The following is a 25805-nucleotide window of genomic DNA, read 5'->3' as shown; positions in this document are numbered from 1 at the left end:
GGTTCATCTGCTGCTGTGGGACTCTCCTCCCGATCCTATCTGAACCTTCTTCAGGCTGTCTTTTAACTATCTGTGCTGTAAAGGTGGGGTTTAAGCAAGCATAGACCCACCCAGAAATAGGTCCCCTCAGCCAGCAGGTTCTGGAACTAACCCCAAACACACAAAACCTCCAAGGACGCCTCGCTATCCCAAACCAATTATGAAGAAACAAATGGAGATGGACTAGAGCCGTTTAATGAATGAATAAACCAAAAAATGTTATTATTGTAATGTTATTCAGCCCTCATAAGAGAGTAGTTAGTTAGGTTATTTAATGTTAAACCCAGTGGAATTATACCAAGAGCAGAGAAAGTGCCTGTCTTGGACAGACTCAGTAAGAAGAGCCATTCACTATAAATAGAGCGACAAAATGGCAGTCTATTTATAGAAACCCATCTTTAATTTATTTACTCCTGTGAACTATACCAGGATATCAGAAAAACATTTTCCAACTGACCACCTACACATTGAACAAAATACCATAGCTGTTACACAATACAATAGTTCAGCTTCAGGGTTAATAACATAATCCAAACAGGGCCCTGTTCAATAAGTTATCACTAAGGTAATTCATATGTTAATATGTATGTGAATTGGGGGAATGCAGAGGTCAGTTTCAGATACCATATACTTTTAGTGAAGTTACCATGGCAATTTGTTGGAGAAACTCTTCAGAACCAGATGTCTTTAGATCTTCAACACAACTGTTCTAATATTAAAATATAACTTGTTTTACTATAAGAAGTAAACTCTTAACTGTAAGGAATTCACTCTTAATATGGGCAAACAAGAAGATAATTAATGAAGCTTCATTTTTAATTGTCTGGTATCGTGGTTTCTGGGCTGGGTATGACTCGGAGAGTAGTAAAGGGTCAATGCGTGGTTTATTCAGAGATACAGATATGCACTCTGGAGGTGGTTCATGAAGCATCTGCGGAATCCAGGTAAAAATTCAGTCTGGGTGTGGGCTGATTTAACCACGTAAACCCTCAGGCCCCTTGCCACGGGCGGAATGGTAAAGAAGCCACGCCTCGCCTATAGGGTCTGCCTTATTAGTGTTGTGTTGACCACTTGATGTGTCGAAGCAGAAACTAGTCAGAACTGGTGTTAGCACTGCAGATATGTGGTTCAATGAGGTACTGTTAGCTTTCATATAATGTGGTGTAATAAGGCATAGAATTAATTAATTAATTTTGAGGCTAGGACCTCCTTGGACTGGTGCGTTGCCCCCCCCCCCCCCCCCCCCCCCCGTTGCCTCCCCCCTCTAACCTGTGCAGCTCTGCTAACTCTAACCCGGGCAGCTCTGCTAACCCTGAAGCTGTAAAGCTTGACATATAGATGAAAATACACTTAACATTTTTATCACAATGAACAGAACAAATTCTGCACTGATTAAGCAATATTAGACCATATCGACTTAAGGAAACAATTAAACCTGTTAAACAACAATAAGGCTAATATACTCTATTGAAAGGTGCTATATAAATAAAGCTATTATTTGTATTAATATGCTATTCATAGAATACAACTGAACAGTTAAGTTGTGAATATAAGATTGCACTAAATATTTCAAGTCATCCATTATGGCCTTGATAGTTTAAGAAGAGTTTGCATACCCAGCCATGCAGGGTGCTGTCAGCATTTTAATTTGAATCATAGTCCATGTATTGTATGATTCTGTCCTTTGTCCTCACCATTGGATAGGCAACCCATAAATCGTCCACCAAGTCATGTAATCCTATATCTTGGCCTGCCACAAAGCAAAGAGTTATACGACTCTAGTTTGTCTTTAGTTTTGCTAAAGACAAAAAAAAAAAACGTATTGTCAACATATGTCCATGTTTACTTTGTATTGTCTCCTCTTGCCTTTAGGCATAGCCTATTTTATCAGAAACGGTCAACATATTTTAATACACAAGCAATTATAAAGCAATTATGTAAGCTATATTGTTGTAATGTGTTATGTTAGTGTGCGTGTGTGTGTGTGTGTGTGTGTGTGTGTGTCTGTGTGTCTGTGTCATGGGGAAAACTATGGGGGGGATGGCCCGATATTGAAGGCAATTGTAGATCCTATAAATCACACACACATACACACACATATACACACCATCTGATGGCGATAAATCAGATTGAACTGATAATTGAGACAGTGGTAGTGGCAGTGGTATAAATCAAAGTGAGTCATACTCAATTACCAGTTACGGAGGTTTTTTTTTCTTTGTGTTATAAATATGAAAGGTGTAGCATCTCAGTTTGTGTTATGGACTGTTGATACTGTTATGTATAAGCAAACTGTATATATTGTAATGGCCAGACCTTCTGGTCCAGGGCGGAGCTGGTCTGGGGCGGAGTTTCTGTCCGTCGTTGTGTTTTTAGCAGTTAGTTTTGTGATGATGATTTTCACTGTCACCTTTGACTCCGAGGCAACGAAGAGTTGGAGGTTGTCCTACCACGGTTCAGCTGGTGGCTTCTTATGAACGTTAAGAGGATGGTGGTGATTTAGTCAGGCTGGCTCGTTAGGCAGCTGACCTGAGTCTAAGTTCATCCTTATGAGTCATGTCGTTGTCATGCCTCATCATGCTGTGACTGACTCACCTAATATTGGCATAACATTAGCTACGGGAATGTTGAAAAAATCAAAAATAAATAATAATAATAATCAAAAATCCACATTTATTATTTATTAGAAATGTATGGTCCCTTATGAAAGATAACTTTTACTTTTTGTATACTTACTTTAGTTTTACATAATTGTGATTCTGAAAACAGGACTTTTACTTTTCACAGATTGATCCAGTAATATATATTATAACTCTATTATAAATAGTGAGTGAGGCATTAATATTAGGCCTACCAGTGTGAAAATCGAACGGCCTGACTATTACAGTAATAAATCTGGTTCACTTTATTTTTCAATAAAATACTGAAATAGCCTACATTTGACAACAAATAAATACATTTACCAGTAACCATATTATTAGGAAAACATATGCCTCAAGTTCAGTGTTGCAGGTAGTTACTGAAAAAAAGTATTATTAGTTACTTATTACTAGTTAGCCTACGTCTGTAGATTGAAGATTACGTTACTGCATTTGTAAAGTAACTTCACTACTCATTACTTTACTTTCCCGTTTCTTAATTTACTGTGTAGATACACGGCCAAACATCATAGCCCTATCATCACTTAATGTATATTGTATAACAAACAACAGGATAAAGGAGGCTATGGTTGGTGAGGTCTATCAGTAGCAACACTAATTGAGCTCGTCACTGGCCGAAACCCCCTGTCTCCGTATCTCTCCTTCGCGCCAGCAGCTACGTCACTCAAATCGATCGCCATGGCAACGTGCCTGCCGAAGCAAGCAGCACACACACACAGGCAGTAGGCTACGCAATCGCATGCACGCACCACTTGAACAGATCAGAACTTTACACACAGGCAAACGCGGCTTGGGTAACGCAGGAAAGCGCGTTCCTATATTCTAGTAAAGTAGTGTACCGATATTTTTATTTTTATATCGTTACTGTAATCCGTTACTTTGTAACTGCTCAAGTTGCCTGAACCCCAAAAGCCTCCGGCAGGTGTCAAATCAACCCCCAACCGCCCACATGTTTGTGTTTATGAGCGCGAGTGTGTGTGTGTGTGTGTGTGTGTGTGTGTGTGTGTGTGTGTGTGTGTGTGTGTGTGTGTGTGTGTGTGTGTGTGTGTGTACAGCCATCAGACCTCCCCTTGGAGTTCACCCGCTGTTCAGATGAGTCGCTCTCACTCCACGGTGGAGGTGCGTCTGGTTCGTCCGCTCTCTACCCTCCTGCTGTCATCACAACGAGACAATGAGCGGTAAGTTAGTTATTACCTCATGACGTGCATTTGTTCCTTGTTTTTAATTGTAATACATGATGGATGCCTTATTAGCCTACCAGTTATGCACCCTTCCCAGTACGCACGGTATGGTGCGTAATGGAGCAAAAAGTATTGTAAATAATGTCTGATTATGCCATCTTGCCATTCCGAAATATGGACTTAGTTCAACATTGCTTCTCGAATCGATCAGTTTAGCTCGACATTCATTCATAACCGGCAGAAGTACTTCGTGAGGACGAAGTGACGCCCCCCTCCTGGAGAAGATAAGGCGTCGCCTCCAGAACCCAAAGCGCTTAATGTTCGCTGCAGCTCCGAGTGGCAGAAACCAACTCTGGAGATCCGATCCCAAACATGAACACGTGTTATCCGCTCAGCGCAATGCAGTAGATAAGAAACAGCGTACTTTTTACCAACAAGCTTTTCAAATGCATTTCCTCATGCTGCGGGTGTTTGTGATGACAGATTCCAGAGGAGACCCTGACCTGTCCCGGCCTGCCCCCAGTGTGAGAAACATGGAAACATGTCCCTCACCGGTTAACAAAGGCTTTAGATGGATATATAACTTTATTGCCATATTATGTCAACACAGTTGATTGGAATTTGTCGTAGTACCACACAGGTTAAAATAAGGCAATACACACATATTACATACAGTACATAAAATATAATGACACAGACAATCATTCAAACCAGTAAAAATATAAAAAGATAAAAAGATCTTGTGCTATTCCAACTTCCCATAAAGTGTTTGTGCAGTCTATAAAGTGCAGAGTGCATTTAGCACAGGTTTACACCTGAGTGCCTGAGCATTGAGGAGCCTGATAGTGGCAGGGTACGTGCTATTGCGAAACCTGGATGTTTTTTGGACCTGAGACTTTGCACTCTCTTTCCAGAAGGCAGTAGTTTGAAGAGCGACCTGACAGGGTGGGAGGGATCATCTAACACTTTGTTTTATGGCTAGTCCTCGTGGCGTAGATAGAGGCTACAGATGGGATGGCTTGTCCTATGATTTTTGATGCCCCTTCTCCAGAAGGGGCCCTGAAGGGGCTTATTTAACATAATGACCGGCGACGTTCTATACATTATCCCGCTTATTACACGGTTACTTGCCAAAACGAAAAAATAACTTCACACACTGTGTCTTTCTACAATTACCATTGGTAGTGTTGATCAGCAGAGAAATAGTCCGCCCAAGACATTGACGTCGCTTAGCAACCGAATCCGCTGGGGTTGATAAGTTACCGGACTACTTGCGGAGTGATACGAAAGACGTGAAAAAATCCACTTTCCCTTGACAGCATCATTATTGAAAAATAATTCACCACCGGAATTCGGGAAGGTCCATGCAAGTGAACGGAGCATTCCACAGCATTGAGAAGAGCCATGTAATATGTATAATATATATAAATAAATATATATAATACATATATACCACACGATTTTCATGTTTCTCATGTTGTCCTATCAACTGATCAACCCACCGATTCTATATGATCTGGTTGAGTATGTTTCCTGGAACTGGATTCCCAGGTTAACCAGATATGTTAAATCTGAATTCAGGGAGAGTTTCGGATACCAAGATTGGACTGATCTCTGTTCCGTTGCCATGGTGAGCCATGCTGTGACCTAACCTTCAGTAAACCCTCGGTATCAAGAGGCCATTGTTGATATCAGTGTTGTGTCAGATTCTGTTTCCCCTTTGAGATCAGTTTCTGCTGATGACCTCCACATGGTCAGTGATGTGCTGAGCCACTCTGTAGTGATGTGCTGAGCCCCTCTGTAGTGATGTGCTGAGCCCCTCTGTAGTGATGTGCTGAGCCTCTCCACCCCTCTGTAGTGATGTGCTGAGCCACTCTGTAGTGTTGTGCTGAGCCCCTCTGTAGTGATGTGCTGAGCCACTCTGTAGTGATGTGCTGAGCCCCTCTGTAGTGATGTGCTGAGCCTCTCCACCCCTCTGTAGTGATGTGCTGAGCCTCTCTGTAGTGATGTGCTGAGTCTGTGAGAACGCTGGGCTTCATGGCAAACTTCCTAAGTCTTCTCAGGAGCCGCTGGTAAGGTTCCGGGTTGTCCTCATTGAACCCAGCGTAAAAATCATTGGCAGGCCTAAGCAATGGAGACTGAATGTGATCGAGCCGAATGTTGTCATCATAGCTGTTATGTTGTGTTCTGAGGGGTTTTGAACCCTCAACCCCCTGTGCTTATCGAGATCAGAGTCTGAATATACATAACTGATGTAAACCGGACAACTTACTGGAGCCCCAGCGTTCTCCCTGCCATCGTTGGGTTGATTCTCGAGCAGGTTTGTTTGATTCCATGACTGACATACCGTGCTCTGATAGGGTGGCAGTAGATGAGATTGCATTCAGTCTTGATTGCTTAGGCCTGTCCTTGGAATGCCCTGCTACTGCAGTTCCAATTTTTATAGCTTGAACTTTCTGGTCCGTATTTTTTGACCACCATATGAGCAATGAACATATTCATATTCGTATTCAGAATATCTGCAACCTGAGTTTTCCCTATCTGTTTGAATTTCAAATTCAAAACAAATAAATTCAGATGACCTGATTTTCAAAGTATACTATTTCAATGGTATAAATTCAATGGTGATCACATTTCCATATCCAAAATTCAATGGCTTATACTCAAAACATCATGGCTGTGATTTTCTTCCATTTGTGTCCTTCTATAGCAGGCTTAGATTTACCAGCAAATTACTGGAAGTGGTTTCAGTGGGTCCAGTGGAGGCTGCTGCACAATAAACCTCGGGCTTTAGAAAGCTTTGTCTGCTGACCTGCGTGAATCACCCAGTGTTTTCATTCCTGCTGGATGACTCAGCACCAGTTGTGTGTGTGAATTCCGGAATTCCGACCCTTGGGGGAAATTCCCTTTCGCGGGAACGCATTGAATCATACTTATTTAAGAGAATCCTAGACGAGTGGAAGGGAGGGAGATTAATATTAGGGCATTAGGTGAGGTCACACACACACACACACACACACACACACACACACATATAGACAGACATTTTTGTGTTTCTATCTGTCTGTCTTTCTGTCTTATCTGTTTTAAAGCTTTTTAAAGTCACCTTATGCCATAATATTAATCTGTAATATATATATATATATATATATTTAATATTTTTATATATTTAATATATATACTGTATATATATATATACACCCAGTATATGTCTACTGGGTGCACCTAGTGAACGGCTGTCTTCCATTTGGACTGGCTGCCACCCTACCATCCAATGAGTCACCAGCTGAGCCAACCCTGGATTGGACTCACCCCCTTTTACAACATCTGAGCAATCAGTGCCATCGAGTCGTTAGCGAAGCCCTCCTCAGCCCCTGCAGGACTTGGTATTTAATACTTGAGCTGTAGGGCCAGCTGAACCCTCGGGGGGGGGACTCGTAGCGTCCCAGCGTGGGCTGGAATTGTGGTAGCATTTAATTTCATTCAATGTTTGGATGTTTGGATGGCCTTCCAGTCTACCTGCCTACCTGGCGGCATGCACACACTCTGCCCGTGCTATCACCCCGCATGACCAGAGTCTTCCACAAGGCCAGGCAGACCTTGATAAAGCTAGTGAGCCAGTCATGTGTTTTGGCGGAGTTTGGGATATTTGGCCAAACTCTCCTCCTTCTTCTTTGGCAGCTCGGAGAAAACATGAATTTTGTTGACTCACAAGTAAAACTCTTAAGGCTTTGCTCAACTACAGAACGAGGATAATCTCCCAGGTTTGGTTGCCTTAACCAGAAACAATGAGAGAGTTTAATAAAAACCCTGCCTTGCAGAACCAATCAAAGGTCTCTCCTCCTCGAGCCCCTTCATATAGGGGCAGAGACATGCAGTCACTTGTACTTGTAGACTCTGTTGTACCGACACATCTTTCTTGTCCTTAGTTAAAGCTTGTAAGAAAAGTCGCTGTAAGTCCTTGATGGCACCCATCTTGTGGACAGAGCACACATTTCATAAACCAAATCAAATAAGTCACTCAGCAGAAACCAGCTCACAGTTGTTGTGAGCTGAGTTGTTGTGGTTTAATAAGTAATGCTGCTGCCTCCTCTGGGATAATCATTCTAGTTGTCAAATGGCAGATGAATTACTAAAAGGCAAAACAGTAGTTGCGGTAGCGACGGTATTAGCAGTAGTGTTTAACTGGGCTACCCATACTATCGGTGCTAGTCGTTGAGTTTTCCAGCCTCTTGTCAGGTGCCTTACCGCTGTTTGTCAAAATGGTGGGAACCAATCTGGAACTCTGTGCCAGGGTTGTCTGTCTGGGGGGAGGAGTCTGAACATCCCCACAAAGAGGAGGAGGAGGAGGAGGAGGAGGAGGATGGGGAGGCCCGTCCGTCGTCCCCCTGGGCGGAGGAGCGCTGCGAGGAGCTGTGGGAGCGGGTGGAGGCCGTGCGCCACAAGCTGACCCGCATCCTGAACCCCGCCAAGCTCACGCCGTACCTGAGGCAGTGCAAGGTGATGGATGGGGAGGACGAGGACGAGGTGCTCAACTCCACACAGTACCCCCTCCGCATCAGCAAGGCTGGTGAGCACGCACACACACACACACACACACACACACACACACACACACACACACACACACACACACACACACACACACACACACACACGCACGCACGCACGCACGCACGCACACACACATGTAAGCATGCACGCACGCACGCACGCATGCACTCAGTATCCACTACACATCCTCAAGGCTGGTGAGCACACACACACACGCATGCACGCACGCACACACGCACGCATGCATGCACACACACAGGCAGTACCCCCTACGCATCAGCAAGGCTGGTGAGCAAGCACGCACACACACACACACACACACGCACGCACGCACGCACACAAAGGCAGTACCCCCTACACATCAGCTCAGCTGTTGAGCACGCAACCATACACACACATGCATGCACGCACTAACACACACGCACACAAGCACGCACACGCGCGCACGCACACACGCATGTGCACACTTGCAGACAGGGATGGCGTCAGGCCTGGTGTCAAACAGCCAGACCGAAACTGGCACAAATATTTTGAGCAAGACCGGGCATGAACCCGTAGATATGAGGGGCCGTATGGGACATTATTCAGAACTAGCATGCGCATACACATATGAAACCAAACTCATTCACATACTATACTGAAAACCTTGCACACATACAAGTGAAAAGCTTTTACATACACAACTGAAACACTCTCGCACAAACAACTGAAAAATGATACGCTCACATACACAACTGAAAAGCTTGCATAAAATCTAGTGAAACCTTTTACATGGACTACTGAAATGCTTTTACACATACTAGTAAAATGCTCTCATATACACAGCTGAAAAATGTCCTCTCACACACACATATGAAACCATTCACATACTATACTGAAAACTTCACACATACACAAGTGAAAGCTTTTACATACACAACTGAAACACCTTCACTCAAACAACTGAAAAGCTCTCATAACAACTAGTGGAACCTTTTACATAGACTGCTGAAATGCTTTCACACATACTAGTAAAATGTGCTCATATACACAGAAAATTGAACAATGAAAATTTCTCTCTCACATACACATATGAAATCATTCACATACTATCCTGAAAACCTCAGACATGTATGTGAAAGTTTTTCACTTATGTGTGTGAGGATTTTCAGTTGAACAGGAAGGCATTTCAGTTCACTCAGGAAGGCCTGAACAGGAAGGCCTTCCTGTTCAACAAGAAGTTATGAGTTGTTATGAGAGCTTTTCAGTTGTTTGGGTGAAGGTGTTTCAGTTGTGTATGTAAAAGCTTTCACTTGTGTATGTGTGAAGTTTTCAGTATAGTATGTGAATGGTTTCACACACACAGAGGCAGCAGAGAGAGAGGTCATGTTTCCCGAAGCTCCGCTAGGCAGTGGAAAAAACTACTTAATTCTTCATTCAGGTCTACTTTATTTTATTTTATTTCATCATAATATCAAATCATAATACCTAAGAATATATAGTTTGTTTCCGTCGACCTCCATCGCTCGATTCAACAATACATTTTGGCACTTTTATGACTACCGGATCAGACCGCAACAAAAGCCTTGGACTTTCCTATCACCAACATGCCTCTGTACTCGGATGTCTCAGGCATGGAGACCAGGAAATACATGGACTGCACCAAACTGCAACAGACAGTGGCTTTATTTGAAACGAGGCTAGCAGCATTAGAAAAATGCAAAGGACTCCTCCAGGATACAGTGCCGATGGGTGAGTTTGCTGAGCTAGGACAAATACACAACAAGATGATCAAAGCTACACTGTATCCTTCCCGAAGCTGGACAAGAGAGAGACCATTCCAGCTGCCTCTCACTGGCACAGAGTCGGCGCTAAGCCCAAACAACATACCAAAATGAATCAACAAATTCACTCGACGCCAAATGCTAAGCTTCCCAAAGATAAAGTAGCATGTATCGGCCAGATTAGCCAATCGCTGAAGTTAACCCTGCTGCTGAAGTACCGGTTCCTGCCACATCAAGAGTCCACGGACGCGCCTGCCACCCATGCACCCCTAAGCCCTGAGATGCGTCCAGACGGACAGTGCGGACAGAGACCGACCACGACCCTGTCACCAGAGAGGCCAGCTGCGAATGCGTCTGCCACCCCTGCACACCTGAGCCCCCAGATGCGCCCGGATGGACGGTGCGGACAGAGACGGAACAAGAACCAGTCGCCACGGAGGCGAGCTGTGCATGCGTCTGCCACCACCACCTCAAGCCAACAAGGGCCCATCCCACAGAAAGCAGATGAACCAGACACTCTGATTGTAGGAGACTCAACCATAAAGGATATAACCAGTAAGAAGATCAAAACACGCTACTTCCCAGATGTGACGGTTAGTGATGTCACCCAGAAACTAGCCACAATTATATTGGAAAACCCCAAAATCTCACAGGTTATTGTGCATGTAGGACTTAATGATATTCGAAGAGAACAGTCAGAACTTGTGAAGAGGGATTTCACTGATCTATTGGACATACTGGACAAATTACACATTAGGTCATTCATTGGTCATCAGTGGACCCATACCAGCAGTTGACAGGGGAATAAACAGATTCAGTCGTCTCCTTGCACTCAATACATGGCTTTCCAGAGTCTGCAATGAAAGAGGAAGAGGCTTTATTGACAATTTCAACTTGTTCTGCAAATACCCTTTCAGAGCAGATGGCCTACACCCAAACAGGTTAGGCTCAAAACTGTTAGGGGACAATCTTCTCTTCTCACTCTCCCACAAATCTACCCTGCCACGGTCTGACACACAGGCCACAGTCAGAGCACAGGTTGAGAAGAAGCGAGACTACAGCCTCCCCCACACATCTACTGTGCCACTATCTGACACACAGATAGCAGACAGACCACAGACCTTGAAGAGAGACAACAGCCCGCCCAACGCCATCAACACCATGCCTTCCCCCATCACAGATGCTGGCTTGGCGAGGAACGGCCACGCCTCCAGCACTTCCTCATCGACGATGACCGCCAGCCTCATCTCTCCCATAGCCACAACAACAACTCCAGCTCCACTGTCTCCTCCCTTTATGATTTTCCAGATGAATTTAAGAAATTGAAAAATGTTGGCATCAAACTGATAGTAGTCCTGATTATTACTGAGACAAAAAAGGGTTCAGCTGTAGACACAGTATGAAGGAAGTTTCACATAATCTGCTGAACCCAAGGTTGCCTATGTCAAAACATGGCAACTTTTGCATTCCTGCTGTAACCACTGAGAGAGTAAACAAAGGGAAACTTAGATGCACTGCTAACCTCACAAATCGCAGCTCCTCCCAACTATAACTTTTTTGATGTATGTAGATCTGGAAAAAGAGGTGGAGGGGTTACTGCTATGTTATTGCTATATTTAAAAATGTATTTTAGGGGAAACAGATGTTATTTGGTGATTTTCCATCATTCAAATACCTTTGTGCTGTATTGCAATGTTCCCCCAGAGTTCTTCTATTAATTATTTACAGGCCACCCACATACTCCGCAAATTTCTTCGATGACTTTACAGAATTATTGTCTAGCATCTCCACAGACTTTGACTGTAGTTATAACTGGTGACTTCAATTTTCATACTGATGATTTTAATGATAAGTGTGCAAAAAAACTTTTTACCATTTTGGACACATTTGAAATGTCTCAACATGTGAAAGAGGCTACTCATTGTAAGGGGCACACTCTAGACCTGGTTATCACAAAGGGTCTCAATGTTTCAGATCTCTCAATGACTGATCCTTCACTGTCGGACCACTTCTGTGTTTTCTTTAATATATCTTTTATTCCCGACATACAGACAAAACCAAATACTGTCAAAAAACAGTATATCAATGAACATTCTAATGTACTTTTTAAAAAGGTCATCTCCTTGCTACCACCTCTCAACCCATGTTCTGCTGATGATCTTTTAGAAAACTTTAATTTGAAAATTTTGAAAGTCATAGATGTCATTGCACCTTATAAGGTTAAAACGATTTCTGGAAAACAAAAGGCACCCTGGAGAAAAGCTGCTTTTGTAACAGCCCGGAAAAAAGAATGCAGGAAGGTTGAATGCATATGGCGTAAAACAAAACGTCGGGTCAGAGTCCCGACGTAGGTAGGGACCAAGTTCCTTTAGGTCGGGTTGGAGTCCCGACGTAGTTAGGGACCAAGTTCCTTTAGGTCGGGTTGGAGTCCCGACGTGGGTAAGGACCAAGTCCCTTTAGGTCGGGTCGGAGTCCCAACATGGGTAAGGACCAAGTCCCTTTAGGTCGGGTCGGAGTCCCAACATGGGTAAGGACCAAGTTCCTTTAGGTCGGGTCGGAGTCCCAACATGGGTAAGGACCAAGTTCCTTTAGGTCGGGTCGGAGTCCCGACATAGGTAAGGACCAAGTTTCCTTTAGGTCGGGTCGGAGTCCTGACGTGGGTAAGGACCAAGTTTCCTTTAGGTCGGGTCGGAGTCCCGACGTGGGTAAGGACCAAGTTCCTTTAGGTCGGGTTAGAGTCCCGATGTGGGTAAGGACCAAGTTCCTTTAGGTCGGGTCGGAGTCCCGACGTGGGTATCAGAGACTGTTGATCTTAAATACATTGCACTTTCTAAAATGCTTTTTTAACTTTGCCTTTATTTTCTATCTATTTTACTTTTTTTTACTTATCTATTATTTTCTTTTATTGTATGACAATGTTTATATGTGAAGCACTTTGAGTCTGCCTTGTGTATGAAAAGTGCTATGTAAATAAAGTTGCCTTGCCTTGCCTTGCCTTTCATATGTGTGTGTGAGAGGACATTTTTCAGCTGTGTATATGAGAGCATTTTACTAGTATGTGTAAAAACATTTCAGTAGTCCATGTAAAAGGTTTCACTAGTTTTTATGCAAGCTTTTCAGTTGTGTATGTGAGCGTATCATTTTTCAGTTGTTTGTGTGAGAGAGTTTCAGTTGTGTATGTAAAAGCTTTTCACTTGTAGCCTATGTGTTCAAGGTTTTCAGTTTAGTATGTGAATGAGTTTGGTTTCGTATGCGCATGCTAGTTCTGAATAATGTCCCATACGGCCCCTCATACGTAGAAGCCTGACGAGGATGCAACAACAAATGGCAAACACAACATACTCTGCTTATCAATTCATGAGACAGCATTTTTTGTTAGACAGAAAGGCGCAACTGGCCTACACAAACAAAAACACACAAACACACACGATGAATGAAGAAAGTAAAGATTTACTTTCTGTGACCTGCTGCAGACGCAGTCCTGAAACACGTTGTGAAACCATGACTCACAGACACAGACAAACATACACAGACACACAGCACCCATTGCTTATCAGCAAGACTGGTGGGCAAGCACATGCATGCATGTAGGCACGCACATACAGTCAAACAGCTGTTCACCCTCTGAGAGAGAGAGAGAGAGAGAGGGAGAGGGAGGGAGAGGGGGAGATAATTGTTAAGAACAGGAAAAACAGGAGGAAGAAGAAGTTAAACATTGTGCATTCTTTATATTTAAAGTGGCCTAATTTCTACCATTGCTGTCTTGTTATCATGTAGCTAATCTAGTTGTATGTAGATTACCACAGTATGTGCTGTGGTAATCTACATTCCCAAGATCACATAGTAGATAACCACTGTGGTATTTAAAGTACCTGGTTTTCTACCATTACCGCTGTCTTGTTAGTATTTAGCATTTAACATTTAGCTAGTCTAGTTTGATCGATACTGTGGTTTGGACATTTCCAGTTAAAACCAGACAGTGACCCAGACATCAAAGCTCCGGCGTTGGGACTCTTCAAGAGTCTCTAGGCTAGGCTCCTAGAATCTCTCTTCAAGAGGGGCCCCTTGTCAATAAAGAGCCTCCAGAAGCAGCTGTTCAGGTGTGCTCTGCCCCACACTTTAACCCTGCAGGTTGAAAGAGTGTGTGTGTGTGTGTGTGTGTGTGTGTGTGTGTGTGTGTGTGTGTGTGTGTGTGTGTGTGTGTGTGTGTATGTGTGTGTGTGTATGTGTGCTCAAGGCAATGTTATTTTTTTTACGGCCATTAGCAACAGAATACTAGTGTTTCAAGTTCTCTTAACAGACAACTGCTGACTGAGATAGATAGCTAAATAAATACATTGATTCCAAAAATAATACATGCATGTATACACACACATATACACACACACGTACACACACACACACACACACACACACACACACACACACATACATACATGCATAGATACATACATACATACATACAAACCATAAAAATATTTTTTAAAGTTTGGGATTATAAAAGTAAGATACTTATGCTCTATCTTATAAGTATCTATTCTTATACTAAGTATAAGAATATTAAAAGTTGAGATAATACTCAGGATTTACTTTGCATTAGTATGGCTAGTAATCTCTACAAAATATGTAAACTCAAAGCATACTATGTTTGTGTTATGTGTTGTGAACTTGTGTGTATGCACTTTTGTAGTTTTTGTCAACCAGCAGCAGAAACTATCCATATTTGGATAGAGAATTGTGTAACATGGTTTTATTTTTCTGACTCGGAATGAAATAGTGGGTTTGGTGCAACCCTAGTACAACCATAGGAGACTTGAGACTGGACCTGGACTTGTGGCCAAAGACTTGAGACTGGACTGAAGACTGGACTTGTGGCCAAAGACTTGAGACTGGACTTGAGACTGGACTTATGGCCAAAGACTTGAGACTGGACCTGGACTTGTGGCCCAAGCCGGTCCTGATGCTGCCTGGGTCCCCAGGGCGTCTGCTGGACATCCTGCGGGGTCAGGGGCCCCGGGGACTGCAGGCCTTCATGGAGTCCTTGGAGTTCTACCACCCGGAGCAGTTCACCCTGCTGACCGGCCAGAAGGCCACCCAGCGCTGCTCCCTCATCCTGGGTAGCTACACCGCCACCTCCACCTCCACCCCCACCTCCAGCCACAGGCTGCCTGGAGCTCCTAGCCAGCTAGTCTCTGAGTCACATGACGTCAATACGGAGACATTGTAATATAAGTTCAAGCCAGCCCACTACAATATTAATAATGCTATGCTAAATGATTGTATCATATTAGTTCTAGGCCAATCCCACATTAATAATGATTCTAAATGATAACAGTATAACATTAGTTCCAGGAGAATCCAACATTGATAATGAGGCTACATGATAATAGCGTCACATTAGTCTGAGTAGGGGGTCCCTGAGCTCTGCTGAGGGGCCGGGGGGGCCAGGGGAGCCCCCCGCTGTACTGACGGGGGGGGTGTGGGGTCCCAGACGAGGAGGGTCCGGAGGGCCTCACCCAGTTCCTGCTGCTGGAGGTGAAGAAGCTGCGGGACCAGCTGCGTAACGCGCGGCTGTGTGAGCGGCGTCTGTCCCAGCGCTGCCGCGTGGCGGAGGAGGAGCGCGGCCGGGCCGAGGGGAAGGCCCACGACCTGCGCTACGACCGGCTGCAGCTGGAGAGGTGGGCGGGCGCCGGGGACATGGTGGTGGTGGGGGTGTGTCTGTGATTTGTGGATGTGTGTGCACATGTATGGGTCTGTATGTTGTGTTGCGTTAGCCCTACAATTCATATTTTATGCTCTGATGAAGTCACTTTGGATACTGTGATAAATGACTTGCTCCCACTCTCTCTCTCTTTCTCTCTCTCGCTCTCTTCCTCTCTCTCTCCTTTTCCCTCCCTCCCTCTCTCTTTCTCTCCCCCTCGCTCTCTCTTTCTCTCTCTCTCTCCCCCCCCCCCCCCCCCCTCTCGCTCTCTCTCTCTCTCTCTCTCTCTCTCTCTCTCCCCCTCTCCCTCTCCCTCCCCTCCCACCCATCCAGGCTGCGTCATGACTGGGAGTCAGGGAGCCGGGAGCTGACCAGGCTGAAGGACCAGCACCTGGAGCAGGCCGTTAAGTACTCCAGGGCCCTGGAGCAGCAGGGCCAGGCCTCGGCCCGTGAGAGGGAGCTCCTCCGACAGGTGGGTGGGAGCCGAAGGTACCTTAGACCAGGCCTTCATCTAGGGGTCGGGACCCAAAAAGAAGTTGAGTTCCTGTTAGAGTTGGATCGCAGCCTGAGCCCTGTAATGAACCGATCACTCGTTCTGGTGGGTTCAGAGGTTTCTCGTTGGGTCCCACAGACAAATCGTCTTGTGGATCATGATATTAAAAAGTTTAAGTTTAAGAGGACGAGGTCATAGAGCACCCTGCAGGTTTCTTCTCAGGGGCTACCTGGTGAAGAACTGACTAACAAAATTCTGAATAGAAAATGAGACTTCTGATGATCTGATCTGGGCCCGCAGGTGGAGGAGCTGAAGCTCAGGCTGGTGGAGGCGGACCGACTGAGCAGCAGCGGCCCCGCTGGCTCTCTGTCTCTGAAGCGCAACAGTGTGCTGCACAACAGCTTCAAGAGAACGCCGCCGCCGCTACCTCTCAAGCCTCTTCAGCACAGCAACATCCTGAAAGATGCCCCAACGTCTGAAACCCGGGTAAGACCAGTGTTGGGGGTAACGAGTTACAAAGTAACGGATTACAGTAACGATATTACTTTTTTGGGTAACGAAGTAAAGTAACGCATTACACTGAAAATATCGGTAACTACACTACTTTACTAGACTATAGGAACGCACGTTCCTGCGTTACCCAAGCCATGTTTGCCTGTGTGTAAAGTTCTGATCTGTTTAAGTGGTGCATGCATGCGTGCTGCCTGTGTGTGTGCTGCCTGTGTGCTTGCCTCGGCACGTTGCCATAGCAATCTGTACCGACAGATCTTTGCTGGTGCAAAGGAGAGAGGGAAATGGAGAGACGGAGACAGGGGGTTTCGGCCAGTGGCGATATTCTCACTAACTCACTAAGGACAAAACTATTTGAGTCAAATGCACTCTATGCCCAGGCGAGAAGTGTCTTTCAACTGTCGCAACCCAGATTTAGAAAAATACTAGATCAAATATTATCTAGACGCGCAAGCCAACATCCGACAAGAAAACATTTTCCCATTACCTGGACAAGTGTTATTCCGACGTGCAATCGAAGCTCAAAATTACGTTTTTGGAGTAACTACCCCAACACTGCCAGCGACCACTGGGCTTGGAAGTCAAATATCATACCCAATAAGGCTGTAGAATTACAACGTAACTAAGACTAGATTGGGAAAATAGGTATAGAATTGATTGTGGAATGGTTGTCATTAGTGATTAATTCATCATTTCGGGAGAATTAAGAATAACACCTCTGGTCTTCGGAGGTTGCTGAAAGCATTGATACATTTCTCCTCTACTTATTATTAAAGCACATTTCCTACAACAGGAATGTACATCAATGTGCAACTTCAATGCTTTTAAAATGCTGATTGGTTTCTGTTGCCATGGTTTCCTACGACAGGCACTGATGGACATCCTGCAGCAAGACCGCAAGGAGGCTGCGGAGCAGAGGCAGGAGATGTGTGACACCATCACCAGACTGCAGGAAGAGCTGGAGAGCACAGAGGAACAGATGGAAGAGGTAAGCCTGGTGAAAAACGTCCCGAGAAAAATTTTCAGTTTCACTGATTTCTTGGAGTTTAGCTTAGTCAAGCTAATCTTGGGTTATCGCCAATATAATCAGGTCTTAGCCTTCCAACTATGCGGCAAGCTAACCCTGTGTGCTGAAATGTATTTTAGCCTAGCCTACCACCTATAACAGCGTGATGACATTGGATATTATAAATGTAGCTGAGCATTGCTATGCTTATAATATCTCCAAATACATTGGGCTGAGCTTGTATATTTCAAACATAGTTTCGCTTACTGACAATAACAGCAAGGTGACAGTGTTTTAAACCGGGGTCATCCCTATGTTCCCCGGGTCCTATGTTCCCCGCTTTGTATGTGACCGGGGAGCGAATGTGTTTTTCGTAGGTGGAATCCGGAAGAATCATGAATATTAGGGTTACGGTTATGGTTATGGTTAGGGTGAGGGTTACGATTAGGGTTAGGGTTAGAGTGAGGGTTACAGTTATGGTTATGGTTATGATTCCACCTACGAAAAACAAAGTCGCGACCGGGGAACATAGGACCCGGGGAACATAGGTACGCTCCCTTTTAAACCTAGCTAGCTACCATATCACTACATTTTCAACGTAGCTATACCATATCTCTTGTAATCTTGTGTGTCTTTAAGGCATTCAACCTAACACAGCTCTGTCTTTTGATGCTAGCTTACCAAATGCATTTTCAAGTAGTTTGTGAGGTGGCTAGTTCACCATATCCCTGAGAACAGTGACCTTGGTTCTTGTGTGTAGCATAGCTTACTGTGTGTTATGTCCATAGCTGGAGGGCCAGTGTGAGCAGCTGCAGCTGAAGGTGAGGACCCTGCAGCTGGACTGGGAGACGGAGCAGAAGAGGAGCATCTCCTACTTCAACCAGACCATGGAGCTGGAGAAGGAGAGGGACCAGGTCAGTGAGTCCCATCATGTATCTGTCAGCACCTCTCGCACTGCTAGCCACATAATGTGTCACCACGTGCTATAATAGGACACAGTGCCACTTCAGGTTGCCTGGTGAACCGCACCCACCTCAATCAGACAATTAGAGGCAGTCGGCTGAAGCATGTACCAGGCCATAAATCGGCTCTCGATGAGCTTTGCTATTAGGAAGCTAAAAAGGGGGAATATTGAATGTCAAACTGAATTCTTAATCGTTGACATCATTGCGTGTGTCGCCGTCCGTGTCAAACAACCCAAACATATTGAATGTCTCTTAAACGGATCAATACGGTTTTATGGTAAGCTATAATATATAGCTTAATAGGTTATAAAGAGGGTGAGTGTTTAAGTAAACCAATCTGATCTTTTCTCTTTTGTGAAAATCTGTAAAAACTAAAGACGATGAGATCTACACGTCCATAATTCATTGCATTCATACTTCAGGCCCTGAGGAGCCGGGACAGCCTGCAGCTGGAGTACACGGACTGCCTGCTGGACAAGAACCGTCTGCGGAAGAGGAACGCAGAGCTGCAGGTGTCCCTGGAGCAGCAGACCTGGCTCCTGGAGAAGGAGAGGGAGCGGGGCCGCGAGCAGGGGGACAAGACCGGGCCCTGCCTGCACTGTGTGAGTCAGGGAGGTGGAGCCTGCACTGTGTGAGACAGGGAGGTGGAGCCTGCACTGTGTGAGACAGGGAGGGGGGGGGGGCTGCACTGTGTGAGTCAGGGAGGTGGAGCCTGCACTGTGTGAGTCAGGGAGGGGGGGAGCCTGCACTGTGTGAGACAGGGAGGGGGGGGGGGGCTGCACTGTGTGAGTCAGGGAGGTGGAGCCTGCACTGTGTGAGACAGGGAGGGGGGGGGGGGGGTGCACTGTGTGAGTCAGGGAGGGGGGGCCTGCACTGTGTGAGTCAGGGAGGGGGGGCCTGCACTGTGTGAGTCAGGGAGATGGAGCCTGTGTGGTGGACAGACATGGAGGAGGAGGGCCAGACATGGAGGAGAATGGATGGACATGGAGGAGGATGGATGGACATGGAGGAGGACGGATAGACATGGATCGATGGACTGATGGATGGACTGATGGGTGGAAGGAGGGACAAACATGGGGGAGGATGGATGGATGGATAGATAGATCGAGGTTTGGATGCAATTGATGGATGGACGGATGGATGGAGGATGGACGGATGGATGGATGGATGGAGAGATGGATGGATGGATGGATGGATGGATGGATGGATGGAGAGATGGATGGCTGATTGGACAAGGTTGATGGATGGACTGAGGGTTATGGTTGTAGAATACACAAGGATTTAAAGAGTGCACACAATGAGCCTCTCCTCTAGCAGTGTGAGCAGAGTGTCCACCGGTCATAGTGTTACAGTGTTTATCCACACAGTTTCACGTCCTTCTCGAACGCAACCTCATTAGACAGCAGCTGTTTAGTGAGATGGTAATTGAAGCGGAACGATAAGGCCTCGCCCAATGCGTCAGGGGGGAATTACCACCGGTTGCTGCTGGGAAAAGCTAAAAAAAAAAAGTGGAAAGCAAAGCAACATAGGGATTTCCCAGTACAATGGAAGAAGGGAAAGATGTATAAAGGATAGATTAATGGATGAATGGTGGTGGCGCTAGAGGGATAGGTCGATGGAGCCAAGCTTTTATCCCGAAAAATGTTTATTAATATTTGTCAGAAGAAAGAGAAACAACAATATATCGCTGTCGGTACAGTAAGGATGTTCATATAATCAAGTGCCGTGCACTAACAATTGCTAGGTTAACCGCTTCCCCGTACACAACAAAGATAACTAGGATAAGATGCTACACAATGCTAAGTACTATATTTAAGTGGCAGGCCGTACAACATACAATAAGTGTGTACATTAATTCCTCTTACTTAATCATCTGACACATGCTCTCTCCACCCCCTCTCCTAGTCCAACCTCTCTCTGTGCAGTGAGGACCAGTGCTTCAGACCCTGCTGCTCCCCCGGTCTGGACCTGAGCCCCAACATCTCAGCCTCCAACCCCCTACTGAGAAGGGTCAGAGTTCACACATTTACACACGCACGCACACACACACACACACACACACACACACACACACACACACACACACACACACACACACACACACACACACACACACATACACACACCAACACCAACACACACACACACACATACACCAACACACACACACCAACACACACACACACACCCTCCTCAATTATGTTTTTTTTCATATAATAATCTTAGTACAGTTATTGTGGGAATCGACTCCCTTTCCTGTCATTATGTTGTTAATGCGTAGTACTTTATGAGGAGGGAGTACATTCCTCTGGATTGTAAAGTGTTGTTCCCGCTCTCCAGAAGAGGATGTGTAACATGTGTCAACGTGCCGGTGCTTGCCCCCCCTGACAGTTGTCACGGTGATGATGTCATTACCTGTCCTTTGTCTTACAGTTCCCCCACAGAGGCCCAGTGAGAGAGCCGAGAGGTACGTCGTCGTAGCAACCGTTAACACACAGAGACACACCTGTATTATACTATCTTATACGGCATTTCAGAATGTTAGTAAACAATAGCCGTAACGACACTTCCGGGTGGCAGAACGAGCGGCTACCACTGACCAGAAGCCATCCAGCCGGCTGTAAACACAAATAATAATAATAAATAATAATTAATAAATAACAATAAAGACTATGTCACACAGTCAACAAAACATTGTTGTTGATCTGAAGTTGAAACGATGACGAAAACTATATTAATATAATATAATATATTATATATATATATATATATATTAATGAGACGTCCCGTAGCACCCCGCAAGAAGAAAATCATTAATTCAAGCCATTTACTCTGTTTTTCTCGATCGTGGAAGGGTTTGTTTACTAGTGGTGCCAACGGAGAACGCATCGGCTTTTGCCACCCGGAAGAACATAGTGTGACGTCATGGTGAATTGCCGTATAAAACGGGTGGCTTAAATCAAGCGATCTGATTGGTTCCCAACTGTTGTATATTGAGCGTATACACACAGCTATGACGCCCGTTCAGTTTACCGAGTTCAGTATCACTCCGCGCCTAACTCTAACTGTTGTTTATTTATATATAAAAGCAATAGCATAGTTCACTGAAGCCTAAAAACATGTTGATTGCTGGAGAGGGTGGAAATATTGTAAAGCAATAGGCATACGGTCGCCAGCAATTTAGCCTTCTATCGAGTTCACTCGAACTCGATAGAGTTCGTCATAGAGCGTCATAGAGCTATGACGCCCGTTCAGTTTACGGAGTTCAGTATCACTCCGCGCCTAACTCTAACTGTTGTTTATGTATATATAAAAGCGATAGCATAGTTCACTGAAGCCTAAAAAACATGTTGATTGCTGGCGAGGGTGGAAATGTTGTAAAGCAATAGGCACACGGTCTGCAATTTAGCCTACTATCGAGTGAACTCGATAGAAGGCTATCTGAAGGACGCTACAGTGTGTTGCATAGCAACCGCCGTACACTTTGCCGGCAGCCGGGAGGGACTACTTTTTTGTATTCGTTAAAAAAAATGCTTTTCCGACTTTCTATCTTTTTCAAAATTGAGGGTGTCTATGACTTTAATTTCATAGACACCTCCGCTGCGCGTCGGGACGGACAACGCCCCTTAACTGTGGTATAATGAGCGTATACCACAGCCTGTCGTGATCTATTGCTTTATTATACTATACCATCATATACTATCCTATACCTATAACTATACTATACCTATACTTAACTATCATATCCTTACCTATTCTATACTTGCGTATACCTCATATGCTTATGCTTGCACTCAGAGTAAGAACCTGTGTTTCTGCTACCTGTGCTCCGTCATCTTCCTGTCACCTGTGTCCTTAAAACACCTGACCAGGGTTACCTGGTAAAAGGGTACATACAGCCCTCTAGTGGTGGAAGTGTTGTTTGACGGTGCATTTTAATCTAATCTAATCCAATGTGTGCTTCCGTTTCAGAATCCCGTTCCAACTCGGATGACAATCTTCTGTCGTCTGTGAGTTTTCGGTCCATTTTGATAGCAGGGAGAGACAGACAGACAGAGACATACCGACTGACTGAGTAGAATCTACGAAAAGAGTGTAAATGTCATACACATGCTCTACAGACGTGCCTTACCTAGATTCCTATTTTTTAATTTTGAAAAGGAAAAAATGCAATATTCATTCATTCACATTTACCCTTGAGAGTGGACCAGGCCCTTGAAACTACTTGAAAATACTTGAAACACTATTTGGTCTTGTCTCATTGTTTGATTCACTCCATATCAATCTGGGACACTTGTTGGACACTTGGACTGATGTAAAAGTACATATTGCTAACACTCAGCCTGGGTTCATCATCCTCTCATCACCTCCAGATGGAAGAGAATGAGAAGGAAATCAACCGGTTGTCGACCTTCCCCTTCCCCCCGTGCATCAACTCCATCAACCGCCGCTTCAACACGGAGTGAGTCATTGAGCCACCAGCGCCAGCTCCTCAGCGTAACCCTGTAGGTCTATGTTCTCTAACCAGAGCCGTGCTGTTCTCATCCTGGTCAGGTTTGAGCTGGACTCCTGGGGCAGCGACGAGAACGACAACACCTTAGGTATGTTAGATGATGAATACTTAGACCTTCCTCGCCTCTGGAGCAGACTGCTTGGGGTAGTGAGGACGTCACAATTACATTTAGGGCATTTAGCAGGCATTTAGCGACTTACAATAAGTACATTTGTCAGTAGAAAGAGAAACAACAATATATCTCTGTCGGTACAGTAAGGATGTTCATAGAACCAAGTGTCAAGCACTAACAATCACTAGGTTAACCCATCCCCTGTATACAACAGAGATAGCTAGGATAAGAAGCTACACAAGATAAGAAGTACTATTTTTTAAATGCCAGGAAGAACCACATACAATAAATGCGTAAGAGGGGTGTGGGAGGCTGTGCAGAGTCTAGGTGAACTCTGAACAAGTGAATCCAGATTTTTTTGTGGAAGCTGGTAAGCGACTGGTCCTGACATCGGACCACAATCAGTTAATCTAAAGTGTGTTGACCTGTTGTGATCCAGGACCCCCCAGCGAGTCGTCCCTGTGTGACTCCTGGAGCTCCCTGAACTCCAACGTCTTCCCCCCTGACCTGGTCAGCCTGCCCCTGGCCCCGCCGCCCAAACCCTGCCCTGTTGCCCCAGGGTACGGCCGCTCACTGAACACTGAACACTGGACACTGGACACTGAACACTCAATACTGAACAATCAACACTCAACACTGCTTGAACACATTCTTACTTTTCATTCATGATTGTGGTCATGTAACAGTAGTGGGGCATGATACGTAACATTTAATACTTTTCCCTTAACAACTAGTGTTGTAGTCTGTTTGTTACACAGGAAGTGACACGTGAGGGCCCTCACGTGATGTTTACTGTTGTCGATGATCTGATAGGCTTAAGCCCGTGTCCCCGTCGTCCAGTCCACCTACCCCACCTAAGCAGAGACGGGGCAGCTTTGCCGATGATGTCACCCTTGTGGGCGGGAATCAGACCGGCATCTTCGTCAGTCATGTGACCCCCGGGTCACATGCCGCGCTCTGCGGTCTGAAGGAGGGCAGCGAGCTGCTGGAGGTGTGTGTGTGTGTGTGTGTCTGTCTTTCTGTAATTGTGTGTTCCATTTGAAATCACATAAAAACAGAAGTTCTACGTTTTTATGTGTGTACATTGTGTGTGTTTGTGTGTGTATGTATGTGCATGCATGTGTGTGTGTGTGTGTGTGTGTGTGTGTGTGTGTCTGTGTGTGCATGCATGTCTATGTGTGTGTGTTGCGTGTGTGTGTGTGTGTGTGTGTGCATTTGTGTGTGTGCATGTATGTGCATGCATGTGCACGTGTGTGTGTGTGTGTGTGTGCGTGTTCGAATGCGTGTGTACATGTGTGTGTGTGTGTGTGTGCATTTGTGTGTGTGCATGTATGTGCACGCGTGTGCACGTGTGTGTGTGTGTGCATTTGTGTGTGTGCATGTATGTGCATGCATGTGCACACGTGTGTGTGTGTGTGTGTGTGCATGCGTGTGTGTGTGTGTGTGTGTGTGCATGCATGTTCGTGTGTGTGTGTGTGTGTGTGTGTGTGTGTGTGTGTGTGTGTGTGTATGTGTGTATGCGTGCGTGCATGCGTGCGTGCGTGTGTGTGTGTCTGAGCAGCTGCAGCGGGTCCTGTTTGGCGGGGGCAGTGTGCTGCTCTCTCAGTGCACAGCGGAGGTGGCCCACTTCTCCCTGCAGTGGTGGACGGAGCCCGCCTCGCTGAAGCACCGCGCCAACGCAGAGGGTGAGCACCGGGGTTACAGGGGGTCACACACAGCGGCTGGAACGTTATGTCTGTTATCCCCCCCCCCACACAAACACACAAACAACCACTCACAAACCAGCCAAACAACAAGTAACAAACCAGAACTCCATGTCATGTCTCTGAATGAAATGACAGATGGTGATGTTGTGAGGTACTGTGGGATCATGGGAGTTGTAGTTTTCACGAAAAAGAACTATCTGTGAAAATATATCTGTGTATATAATACAGATTTAACTGACTGCCTGGTTATCTCCATTACCAGGTAACCAATGTTTATATAATGTATTCACTCAGACACTTTTTGATAAACGCTTGAACCAAATGGTGTTTATAACATCACCCCAAAGCAAATAGTCTCTCTGACTTTCACTTCTTCTATTTCTCTCTCTCTCTCTCTCTCTCTCTCTCTCTCTCTATTAGCCTACGCGGCCCTGTGCTCCCAGCTGGCCGCGCCCTCCTTCCTGGGTGCTGACTTCTTCTACGTCCGGGTCAACCTGGACATTGACCCCAGCGGAGACGCCCACTTCCTGGGGGCGCGCTGTGATGACATCATGCACGTGACGGACACACGTTACAAGGGAAAGTACCAGTGGCGCTGCAGC

General features: G+C 45.4%; 1 protein-coding gene across 4 annotated transcripts in view; it reads left to right on the top strand.

The window, feature by feature from the left end:
- Positions 1-3806: 3806 nt before the first annotated feature.
- Positions 3807-25805, top strand: part of LOC311381532 (caspase recruitment domain-containing protein 10) — a 26031-nt gene continuing 4032 nt past the window's right edge. For all 4 annotated transcript variants that reach the window (XR_014648489.1, XM_084488464.1, XM_084488463.1 and 1 more), the window contains exons 1-18: positions 3807-3877; positions 8175-8450; positions 15177-15314; positions 15689-15875; positions 16232-16370; positions 16692-16877; positions 17770-17889; positions 18696-18821; positions 19295-19474; positions 20778-20882; positions 21306-21339; positions 22845-22882; positions 23246-23334; positions 23427-23473; positions 23937-24057; positions 24311-24488; positions 25059-25182; positions 25624-25805. The exon at positions 25624-25805 is cut by the window's right edge and continues 59 nt beyond it. Coding sequence is in view for 3 of the 4 variants with exons in the window: in XM_084488464.1 (XP_084344590.1) it covers positions 3871-3877; positions 8175-8450; positions 15177-15314; positions 15689-15875; positions 16232-16370; positions 16692-16877; positions 17770-17889; positions 18696-18821; positions 19295-19474; positions 20778-20882; positions 21306-21339; positions 22845-22882; positions 23246-23334; positions 23427-23473; positions 23937-24057; positions 24311-24488; positions 25059-25182; positions 25624-25805 (2277 nt within the window). In the remaining variant the exon portion in view is untranslated. The remainder of the gene's footprint in view (positions 3878-8174; positions 8451-15176; positions 15315-15688; positions 15876-16231; positions 16371-16691; positions 16878-17769; positions 17890-18695; positions 18822-19294; positions 19475-20777; positions 20883-21305; positions 21340-22844; positions 22883-23245; positions 23335-23426; positions 23474-23936; positions 24058-24310; positions 24489-25058; positions 25183-25623) is intronic.

This window comes from Micromesistius poutassou (genome assembly GCF_964030765.1).
Source record: "Micromesistius poutassou genome assembly, chromosome: 1".
NCBI classification, from domain to species: domain Eukaryota; kingdom Metazoa; phylum Chordata; class Actinopteri; order Gadiformes; family Gadidae; genus Micromesistius; species Micromesistius poutassou.
The sequence above is the reverse complement of the archived record's forward strand: the minus strand, read 5'-3'. Positions and strand labels throughout refer to the sequence as shown.